The sequence below is a fragment of the Spermophilus citellus genome (genome assembly GCF_964194105.1).
Source record: "Spermophilus citellus genome assembly, chromosome: 18".
Lineage (NCBI taxonomy): Eukaryota > Metazoa > Chordata > Mammalia > Rodentia > Sciuridae > Spermophilus > Spermophilus citellus.
Genome location: NC_138200.1, coordinates 10,448,210 through 10,459,513, shown reverse-complemented (window position 1 = coordinate 10,459,513; position 11,304 = coordinate 10,448,210). Strand labels below are relative to the sequence as shown.

The window sequence follows — 11,304 nt, the reverse complement described above, 5'->3', positions numbered from 1 at the left end:
CCCCCTCCCTCCTTCCTCAGTGAGTGACCCTGAGGCCCTCTTGGGGCCAAGGAGACTCCTTCCCAGCCCCAGCTTCTCCTCGAGGTGCCGGGCAATCTCAGACCCCTCTCCTCTCCACTCCAGGGACTGACTTTCCCAGGACCCTGAGGGCGCCAGGAATGTGGGGCAGAGAGCAGGGAGGGCCACCAGAGGCCTGTCCCCCCCCCCCCAACTCAGCTCCTTTCAGCTTCTGGTGCAGATTCCCACTGCCCCTGATGCCCTGCCCCTCCTGGGCCTCTGGGCCTCAGTTTCTCCTCTGCAAAATGGGCAGACTCACCTCTGCCCCACTTATCTTCTGGGTCCCCGGGGAGTGTGTGCTCACGAGTGTTCACAGCATGATTGATGTGCCTGAACCGAGTGTGGATCGAGGGGGACAGGGACGCTGAGAGTCGGGACAAGACCGGAAGCAGAGGTTGTAAGAATGTATGTGACAGTGGTTACTGTCACCAAGAGACAGTGTGAGGCAGTGGGTTAGTGTGTGATTGTGAGGTCACAGTATGCGGCACTGTGTGACGGTGTGACTGGGTGGGGGGACCACATGCGTGACACATGTAGGAATGCCTGTGACTTGTGAGTAGGGCAGGACTCTCAGGAAGAGTTGTGTCTGGATGACTGTGTATGTCACTGGGTGTGGTTGTCAGTGAGGTGACATATGACGGTGTGACCCTCAGAGTTTGAGTGTGTCTCAGTGACATTGGGCATGTCTGCATTGGGGTGTGGCTGTGGACTCTGGGAAACCATGTGAAGAGTGTGAGACTTTGTGGGTGAGGCTGCCTAACACCGTGTGTGACTTTGGCTCCTGTCACAGGTGGATTGTATGGCCACGGGAAGCACGTAAGGGCGTGTTCACGCCACTAACACCTCTCCTGGAGCTCCCACTGTGGGCATGCTGTGATGGGGTGGTAACCGAGGTGCCTGGACCTGTCCTCCTGGGACACACAGGCCAGCCAGGGAGATGGACAGTATTTGTGCCATGACCCAGTGAATGTGTGAATGTCTCATTGACTGTGTTGTTGGGATTGTGAGAAACTGTGATTGTGTCACTGTGTGTGTGTAGCAGTCCACAGCCCGGGCACCTGGGCAAGGGCCACTCTGGATGACCGTCAACTTGTGGGTGAGAGGCTGTGGCTCTCTGGGTGTGGCTGGGGCTGTACAGCTGTGAATGAATGTGAGACTCTGAGTGACAGCGTGCGAGGTTCTGTGACTGTGTCTCCTGTGGCTCAGCATATAGGACTGTGTGTGACGGTGTGTGTGACTGAGGCTCTGCCAGTGCTGGGTGGGACACTGTGTTCTGTGAATGGGAGTGTGAGAAATTGTGCACAATGGTGTGGGGGTGGCCCTTGGGATGATAACTGTGACTGCTCTCCAGCGTGACCGTGATGCACTTGGCTGCCCCTCCTTCTGCTCCCTGCCCCAGAGCTCCCCATCCAGTTCTCAGTTCCACCATGGCCCCGCCCCCTCCCACCTCCCCAGGCTGCCAGCGCCTGTCACCTCTTCCAGAGCACAGGGGAGGCAGTGGAGGCACACAGGCGCTGCAGGAGCAAGTGATCGGGTACAGGACTGGGGACAGGTGAGGAGTCCCGTCCCAATCCTCTCACCTTGCCCTCGACCCTCCTTCAATTCAGCTCCGGGTCTCTCTCTCTCTCTCTCTCTCTCTCTCTCTCTCTCTCCCCCCCCCCCCACCAGTTTCTCAGCCTATGCCTTTGTCACTCTCCCTCGGTGCCGGAGTCCTTATCCTCTGTGTCTGTCTCAGGCTGTTTGGCCTGTGGGTCATTTTCTGTCCACACTTCTGTGTGTCTTTCCATGCTTTTCCCCTCTCTTTGTCTCCTAGCCCACGATTTTGTCTGTTTCTCTGATCTTTTGGTATCTGGTCTCTGGCTGTGGGTCTCACTGTCTCTCAGTCTCTGGGTCTCTGTATTTCTGACTCCGCGTTTGTTTTTCTGGATCTCTGTCTGAGATCTCCCTTGCTGTCCCCTTCCCCTACACAGTGGGTGTGCAGGGTGGTGGGGATGGGTGTTGAGGGTTAGAACAAAGAATCTTCAGGTATCTGGGACCCTGAAGACCCAAACTCAGGGTCTAAGGCCTCTCTGGTCCCCAATATTTGGATGCTGGGAGAGGGCTGTCCCACTGACTCTGGCCTCTATCCACCGGGCATGGGATATTTTTGTATAAGGTTGGGTTCCTATTTCAATTTGAAAACCCTTTGGCTGGGCGAATGGGAGCTCAAATGGCTGTTTCGAGCTCCCCCCAGGCTTGGATGAGGGTTTCTACTCCCTCTTCTCCAAGGCTGTCCCCAGGCTCCGTCAGTCTCTAGGTGTAGACCCTGGGTGACACTGACGCTTCTGCCCAGCGCAGCTCTAGGGCAACCGCCCCCTCTGCAAACACCCCTCCCACCCACCGCCGCTGCCCCAGCAACAGTTGGGGACCGCAAAGGAATCACGCCTCGGATCTCGGCCCCACCCACCACCTGGGGCCCCGCCCACCCACACGCCTCTGCCCCGCCCCAATCCTCACGCGTGGAGTCAGCAGAGGAGGCTGCTGCTTCTCAGTCCCCCTGTAGGAATCCCTAAGGCAGGTGGGCCCTGGAGTTGGGGGTCCGAGGGCGGGGGTCCCAGGTGCTGACTCTACCCTGGGACTCTCCAGGCTCTACTGCCTCTGGGTGGCCAGACCCATCGTCGCCCTCAGGATGCCAAACTCTCTGCCCCTGCGGCTGCTGCTGCTCCTCTGGCTGTGGGGACTGCCGCTCCGGAGGGCGGAGGTGAGGACCGGAGGGGACACGGTTCAAAGCTTGGAGGGAGGTCTGGGGACTGTGTTATGTCTCCTTCCACCTCAATGAGAGTTTTAAGACTGCCTCTCTCGCTCACGTTCAAGTTTTGATGGTGGTTTCCAGTCCCCTTCCCCCTACAAATCCTCCTGGTGAAGTCTACTCCCTCTTCAATTTTCTTAAAGGTTTGCAATCTCCCTCAACAAATCCCTCGGCGGCTTCTAGGCAACCCCCAAAACTTCAAAGAGGTTTCTAGGCCACCCGAGACTCCAGGGCCAAATTGAACAGTCCCTCCAAGTCTCTCTAGGGGATCTCTGGCGGGGGAGAGGATTGGTTTGGGGGTCCTCCCTTCTGTCTTCTCGTAGACAGGCTCTGAGGGGCAGACGTCGGGAGAGCTGTACCAGCGCTGGGAACGGTACCGCAGGGAGTGCCAGGAGACCTTGGAGGCCGCGGAGCCGCCCCCAGGTACGACCAGGACCGGTGGGAGCGGGGGGTGGGGGGGGGGACTGGCTGGGGCTGAGAGGGTGGGCTTGGGGCGGGCCTAGGACTGACGGGCGGGGCCTGGGGCAGGATCTGAAAGGGGAGAAACCCGGGATTGGTGTGGGCTGTGTCAGAGACACGTGGGTGGGGCTTGGCCTTGGTGGGAGGGGCTTAAACCTGACTAAGGTGGGTACTGGGTGGGATGCGATTAGTCAGAGAGGCCTGAGAAGCTTGAAATGGGAGGGAGTCTTGGGCGGAGCCTGCACTGCAGGGGGCGGGGTTTGGGTGGGGTCTGTGAAGGCTCTGTCTAGGTGGGAAGAATCTAGAGACCCAAATTGCTTAGTGGGAGGAGATCCAGGTGGGGTTAGGCGGATGGAACACTGAGCTGGCCGCACAGTGGGTCCATTCAGCATTTGGCCTCCACGTCCGCCCCCAGGCCTCACCTGTAATGGGTCCTTCGATATGTACGTTTGCTGGGACTATGCTGCACCCAACGTCACTGCGCGTGCGTCCTGCCCCTGGTACCTGCCCTGGCACCGCCACGGTGAGGTGCTCTCTGGTCCTTTATGCTCAGACTACGCCTCAACTCATCTGCACCCCTTTCTGCTTCTTTCTGTCCCCTGCCCCTCTGTCCTCCTTCCCTCTCTATCAGGCTTGGTGTCTCCTGTCTAACCCTAGCTTTCTCTTGCACAGTGCCCCTTCCCCGCACCTCATCTAAGGATCACTGGGGTTCTTATTGTCTTTCCTCTTTTCGAGCCTGTCTTTGTCTTTGGGCACCTATGGTCTTCCTGGCCTAACTAGCTATGTAGCTTCGTGTGGTTTACTTAACTGCTTTTGTATTTCAGCTTCCCTGTCTGTAAAATGGTATTAATGATAGTACCACTTTCATCAGCTTGTATGAATATTAAGCTGGTTGATACATATAAAATGTTATAAAAGGGTTTATCACCACCACCATCATTCCACAGTGCTCTGTTAACAGTTTTTTTAATGTATATTTTTGATGTCTTTATTTATTTATTTTTATGTGCTGAGGATCGAACTCAGTGCCTCACACGTGCTAGGCAAGCATTCTAACACTGAGCCCCAGCCCAGCCCTACAGTTTGCTTTTCTCTTTGTCTGTCCCTTGGTCCCCTCTATTTTCTCACAGTGGCCACAGGCTTTGTTCTCCGACAGTGTGGTAGTGATGGCCAGTGGGGACCTTGGAGAGACCACACCCAGTGTGAGGATCCAGAGAAGAATGGCTCCTTTCAGGTAAGAAAAGGCAAGGGAGGGCCAGGCTGGATTTGATCCTCAGCACCACATACAAATAAAAGTATTGTGTTGTGTCCATCTACACCTAAAAAATAAATATTAAAAGAAAAAAAAGAAAAGGCAAGGGATTCAGGGTAGGAAGTCTAGGGAGAGGTGAAAAGGCAGTAGTAGCCTCAGGCTGAGCCTGAAGGCCCTTGTGCTGTTCAGGATTTTGGGTGGCAAGTAATAGAGACCCAACTCAATCCTGGCTTAAAGGAGGAAAAAGAGACACACTGACTTCTTTTTGTGCATTTCAATCATAGTATACAGCAATAGCTTCAGGTACAGCAAGATCAAGTGCTCAAATTATATGGTGGGTCCTGTCCCTCACCATATCATGCCTGTTTGTCTCATCTTTTCTGTGGGTGGAAAAAGGGTGGCCTGCACTGGCACCAGGCTCATATCCTACCAACCAAGCCACACTGTGGGAAGACTGAGCTTCCTTCTCCATAAGTGTTCCGGGATTGACTCTTGTCCTGGTTTGAGTATGTGTGTGTGGGGTCAGACAATTGGTAATGAACCCAGCCCTGGAGCTGGGGTGGAGTCAGCCCCACAGAAGCAGGGTAGGAGATGCCTCAAGAGAAAACTGATGTGCTGGGAAATTTAGGGGGATTGTGCAGCCCTGCCTAGGCCTGAGGGAAGAGCCAAGTCTTGTTCTCATGTCCTCCTTGCCCCCGCCAGGACCAGAGGCTGATCTTGGAGCGGCTGCAGGTGGTGTACACCATCGGCTACTCCTTATCCCTTGCCACACTGCTGCTTGCCCTGCTCATCTTGAGTTTCTTCAGGTGGGATCCCCAGCCCTGAGTGGCGGTGGCAGAGATATGGGTACGGTAATCCCAGCAGCTTGGGAGGCTGAGACATGATGATTGCGAGTTCAAATCCAGCCTCAGCCATTTAGGAAGGCCCTAGCAACTCAGTGAGACCCTGTCTCTAAATAAAATACAAAATAAAAGGGCTGGGGGTCTGGGGATGTGGCTCTGTAGTTAAGAGCCCATGGATTCAATCCATGGTACCAGGAGGGTATGGAGGCCAGGTTCCTCTATGCCACTACCTTCAAGCCCTCACTGAGGGCTCTATGAAAAGGGCTCATGAGTGGTTAAAGGGACGCTGTGGGACTGAGGACTGCTCTCCAGGGGTTTTCAGAGGCCTCTCAAATCCCCCAGGCGGCTGCGCTGCACCCGTAACTACATCCACATCAACTTGTTCACGTCCTTCATGCTGCGAGCTGCAGCCATCCTCACCCGAGACCGGCTGCTACCTCCACCTGGCCCCTACCCTGGGGACCGTGGCCCCACACTGTGGAATCAGGTGTGCATCCTCCTCCTGATCTTCAAATGGGAAACTGCCCCTACTGGTGGGATCAGGAAGTCCCCCACCCATTTGCTACCTGTTCCAGCAGCAACAGTTTCCCCCTTGACCCCTCCTGACACCTCTGGAAAGGGACCCTTCCAGCTCAGCCTCCCCCATCATTCCCATTTACTGGAATTTCTCATTCCCTCTCCCTCATGATTGCACCCATCAATGGACTTTTTTCACCAGTTAGGGAAGCCTCCCTCCTGGAGGCCAGCTGGACAGGGTGGGAGAAACTAACTGGGGCGGGGAGGGTTGGAAGCCGAAAGTTTGTAACTGAGAGATGGGTAGAGGGCACATCCGCCTGTGGGAGGTAGAGGCAGGAGCATCACAAGTTCCAAGATAGCCTCAGCAGTTAGTGAGGCCCTAAGCAACTTAGCAGGACCCTGTTTCAAAATAAAAAGGGAAAAGGGCTGGGGATGTGGCTCAGTGGCCACATGCCCCTGGTTCAATCCGGGGTTAAAAAAAAAAGGATGAGATGGGGGGTCCGCAAGCTGGCAGGAGAATCCAGTTTTCAGACGGAGCTACGGTGTCAGAGGCCACATTGTGGAGTGATGGAGGGGGGGCTCTGGTGACAAGTGGAAGATGCCAACTGTTAAGGGGGCAGAGTGAGAGAGTCCATATTGGAAGAGACTGGGGTGTGAGAAACCAGCCAGATACCATCCACTGAGGGCAGAGTGGGAGATCATTTGATGGCAAGAGATGAGGTGGAAGGGTTCCAGGTGGAAGACCTGGGGCCACCTGGCCACCCTGACTGCCCTCTACCGCTGTCTGACGGCTCCCTAGGCCTTAGCCGCCTGCCGCACCGCCCAGACATTGACCCAGTACTGCGTGGGTGCCAACTACACGTGGTTGCTGGTGGAGGGCGTCTACCTGCACCGGCTCCTAGTGCTGGTGGGAGGCTCTGAGGAGGGCCACTTCTGCTGCTACCTGCTCCTCGGCTGGGGTGAGCCCCGACTCTCTCCCCCGCCCAGCCCAGCGCGCCTCGGCTCCCCCTCTGCCCAGCTGGTCTACCCCAGGGGTCTCCTCCCCTCTTTAGGCTTCTGCCTCTCCATCAGGGCAGAAGATTCCGCGGGTCTTGGGCCTGGCAGGGCCCGTGAGCGCGCTGACAGCTGCGGCCGGGTGGGGGGGTGGGGGTCGGGGTCTGCACAGGGGCCCCCGCGCTTTTCGTCATTCCCTGGGTGATCGTCAGGTACCTGTACGAGAACACGCAGTGAGTTGCGGGTCTGGGGCAGGACCTGGGAGGTGGGCGGAGCTTTGAGGGATGTGGGCAAGGAGGGATGGAAACCTGGGACACCGGCTGGGGCGAATGTGGGCGGGGACCAAAGTAAAGGGGATCTTGGAAAGGTTCAAGTATTCCTGGAAAGGGGATGGGGTGGGTCCTTAATAGTCACGGGCGGGGCTTTAAGGGAAGTGGGTGGGACTTAAGGATGGTGGGCGGGGCCTGCAGAGTGTACCTGCCAGAAATCCGGTGAGTCTAGGGTTTTTCTGTGTCTTAGTGCGACCCTGCATCCCCCAGGTGCTGGGAGAGGAACGAGGTCAAGGCTATTTGGTGGATCATACGCACCCCCATCCTCATAACCATCTTGGTATGGCCGCTCCTGCAATCCTCCAGGCCATCCTCTGGGATTTCCCATTTTGGGAAACGGGGCGCCACTCCTGCCCTCCAGAGTGGGGTCGCGTCTGGCTCAGCTTCTCTCTTCTCACAGATTAATTTCCTCATCTTTATCCGCATTCTTGGCATTCTTGTGTCCAAGCTGAGGACGCGCCAGATGCGCTGCCCAGACTACCGCCTGAGGTGAGGCCCAGCGGGAGGGGCCGGCCACTAGCGGGGTGCCGAGGCCTGAGGACACTGCCGCCCTTTCTGCCCAGGCTGGCTCGCTCCACGCTGACACTGGTGCCGCTGCTGGGTGTCCACGAAGTGGTGTTTGCTCCTGTGACGGAGGAACAGGCCCGCGGCGCTCTCCGCTTTGCCAAGCTCGGCTTTGAGATCTTCCTAAGCTCCTTCCAGGTGCTCAGGCAGATGCGGGCTGCACACTTAGTTCTAGCGCCCTCTTCCCCACCCTAGTGGCGCCAGGTCTATGATCGTCTCTGAGTAGACCTTCCTTGGGGCGTGAAGATGGGATTTTGTTCCTTCATTCATTTATGCACGTGACACGCAGTGCTGAGCTAGGCTGGGCTACCTCGGGCTTGGGGGAGCCACAGGGACCAAGGCAGGAACCTGGGTGACCACAGCAGGACTGCTTCCAGGTGAGGAAGGAGGACAGAGCTGGAAGCACATTCCGGTTGCCCCTCAGCGCTGCTTGGCAGCTGTGCAGTTCTGGCCTCTGGGTGGGGGCTGGAGTGAGGCAAGTGAGATGCGTGAGGTGGAGAGGTTAAGGAGGTGTCGGTTCCAAGTTTAAGGCTGCACTTGATTGCCTTATCCCAGCCTTACCTCATTAGGCCTCAGTCTTCTCATGTCTAAAACGGGGACAATACCCGTCTCACCTCACAAGGCTTTTTATTCATTATATTCAGCAAAACAGTTGAACATTTATATGTATATCTAAGCTCTCTTCTAGGCTTATCGTGTAAATACAGCCAAGAGCCAAATGGTCTCTATCCTGTAGTGGGAAAGACAGATACTAAAGATGCTATATAAATAGAATATACAGAATATTAAGTGGTGTGTGTATCATATATGTACACACACACACACACACACACACACCCTAATAAACAGAATATTAGGAGGTGGAAAAGAGAGAGGACAGGAAAAGAAAATGAAGAGTATTTATGGAAAGATGGGGTTGATATTTTAGACAGGGGGTCAAGGAGGGCCTTCCTAAGAAGGAGACATTGGGGCAGAGACCCAAGAAAGGCAAAGGAACAGCCAGGTAGATATTTGAGCAACTGTTCCAGAAAGATAAATGCCAGGGGCCAGATTATAAGGCAAGGAGGACAGGGTGCCTGAAGCTCAGGAGTCAGAAGCAGGAAGTGGGTGTGAGGAAGAGAAATGAGGGGCCTCAGAGACCAAATTCCTGAGCCAAACTTTAGTTGGCTTTTTTTTTTTCCTGCTAAAAGAGGAGGAATGTGATCTGAGTTAGATTTAAATAGGATTGTGGGAAATAATAAGTAATGTCTTAATAATAGCTTATATCCATAATTGATTTAAATTTTTTGGGTACTGGAGATTGAACCCAGGGATGCTTTGCCACTGAACCACACTACCAACTTTAAATTTTTTTTTTAAATTTTATTTTGAGAAAGGGTCTTACTAAGTTGCTGAGGCTTGTCTCGGACATGCACTCCTGCATCAGTCTTCTGAGTTGCTGGGATCACAGGTGTGTACAGATGTGCACTGCTGCACCCAGCCTTGATTTTTAAATTTATCAATTAACTTTTTAAAAATTTAATATTTTTTGTTGTTAATGGACCTTTATTTTTTATTCATTTATTTATCTGTGGTGCTAAGAATCAAACCCAGAGCCCACATGCTAAGCAACTGCTGTACCACTGAGCCACAACCCCAGCCCTCAATTAGGTTATTGACTATAAAATAAAAAAATATATTTTTGTTACTAGGGATTAAACCCAGGGATTAGCCACATCTTCAACTACGTCCCCCGCTTTCTTTTCTGAGACAGGGTCTCGCTAAGTTTCTGAGGCTGGCTATTGAACTTGCAATCTTCCTGCCTCAGCCTCCCACTGGGATTACAACAGGTCTGTGCCACCAACCTCAGAATCACATTTTTAGTTAAACTATTTTTGGTGCTGGGGGCCTCACACAAGCTAAGCACAAACTCTACCCATGAGCTCCACCCAGTCCCATTTTTCCTTTATTTAAATTCTTTAAATTCAGATGTAGAGATAGGTGGGGTATGCACATTATGGATTCCAGAGACTCAGGAGGTTGAGACAGGAGGATCCTAAGTTCAAGGCTGTCTTCAGCAACTTAGATCCTGCCTCAACATAAAAATAAAAAGGGCTGGGGATATAGCTCAGTGGAATAGCATCCCTGGTTTCAATCCCCAGTACTGCAAAATAAATAAATAAATTCAGATGTAGAACAGATATAGACTTATAAAAATAAGTCTTATAATTTATAATTTATTTATACTTATAATTTATTTATAATGGATGCTATATAATAACAAATTCTAATAAGATTAAGCAAGGAAAACAAAGGTTAACTATATGTATGTACCAGGAACTAGTTTCTTGCAATGTTAATCACCATTGGATGCTCCACTTTCCAGATGAAGAAACTGAGCATTTATTTCTAAGTGTGGAAGTAGGAAAAGAGTTTTCGTCTCCAGGCTGCTATGTCCAAGTCCCCTGTTCTCAATCCCTATTGCTCAGCAAACAGGTTAGGACAATGAGAGGAGCTGGGAGCCAGGGAGCAGGTGATGGCCATAGTCTAGGACCAGGGTGGCAACAGCGGAAGTGCTTTGGGGCGGGACAAGACTTCTAGCTTCATTAAGGGGGTGGTTCCAATGCCATGGCTACCTGCGATCTGACCCCAGGTCCTCCTCCCGCAGGGTTTCCTGGTCAGCGTCCTCTACTGCTTCGTCAATAAGGAGGTAGGGAGAGGACCGCCCACGCCCTCTGGCTGTCGCTCGAGGAACGGCGCCGCCCCTGAGCGCTCTGCCATTGCAGGTGCAGTCGGAGATCCGCCGCGGCTGGCACCACTGCCGCCTGCGCTGCAGCCTGGGCAAGGAGCAGCGGCCCAAGCTCCAGGAGCCGGCTTCCCAAGCCCTGCCCTCGGGCTCTGGCCGGGGCGAAATCCGCATCGGCCGTGCCTTGTCCTTGGGGGCGCTGCCAGGGTCTAGGGATGAGGGCAGCCGGGTTTTGGAAAGTTACTGTTAAGTATGGGAATCCTGTGTCTGTGGTGAGCACGTATTTATTGAGTGCCTACTGTGTATCAGACCCGGTGCGGGGGACGCTGGGGAAATGGGAAAGATGGAGGGAACAGAAGACAAGGTCCCTGCTCTCCTGGAGATCCCAACTGAGTGGGGGGATGCTGATCGTGAACACAAAATGTGAAGCTACACATAGGCTGTGGAGTGGCTCATGAAGAGAATTTAGAAGGGGCCTAGGGCTGTCTGGGAGGCCATCTCTGAAGATGTGACATCAAATCACTTCTGAATACCTGAAAGAGGTTAAGGTGACAACTTCGGAGAGAATTGGAAGATTTTAGGTAGAAGAAAGCAGTGCAAAGGCCTTGGGGCAGGAGGGAGCTGTCCGGTGGCTGCAGAACAGGAGGCTGAGGGGGTTGGAGTGGGGTAGAGGCCCACAGATGAGGAGCACAGGAATTGGATTTTATTCCAGGTGCAATGAAGATTTTAGCAGGAGTGTTTCCTGGGCTGTTTCAAATGGATCAATCTCCTGCTCTACA

General features: G+C 53.7%; 1 protein-coding gene across 1 annotated transcript in view; it reads left to right on the top strand.

The window, feature by feature from the left end:
• Positions 1–11,196, top strand: part of GIPR (gastric inhibitory polypeptide receptor) — a 13,891-nt gene extending 2,695 nt beyond the window's left edge. Inside the window, exons 2-14 of the mRNA XM_081273485.1 lie at positions 2,683–2,797; positions 3,169–3,268; positions 3,720–3,827; positions 4,435–4,538; positions 5,259–5,362; positions 5,741–5,885; positions 6,714–6,873; positions 7,080–7,140; positions 7,447–7,516; positions 7,637–7,725; positions 7,800–7,938; positions 10,448–10,489; positions 10,566–11,196. Of these exons, the coding sequence (XP_081129611.1) occupies positions 2,683–2,797; positions 3,169–3,268; positions 3,720–3,827; positions 4,435–4,538; positions 5,259–5,362; positions 5,741–5,885; positions 6,714–6,873; positions 7,080–7,140; positions 7,447–7,516; positions 7,637–7,725; positions 7,800–7,938; positions 10,448–10,489; positions 10,566–10,775 (1,447 nt within the window). The 3' untranslated portion in view covers positions 10,776–11,196. The remainder of the gene's footprint in view (positions 1–2,682; positions 2,798–3,168; positions 3,269–3,719; positions 3,828–4,434; positions 4,539–5,258; positions 5,363–5,740; positions 5,886–6,713; positions 6,874–7,079; positions 7,141–7,446; positions 7,517–7,636; positions 7,726–7,799; positions 7,939–10,447; positions 10,490–10,565) is intronic.
• Positions 11,197–11,304: the final 108 nt, after the last annotated feature.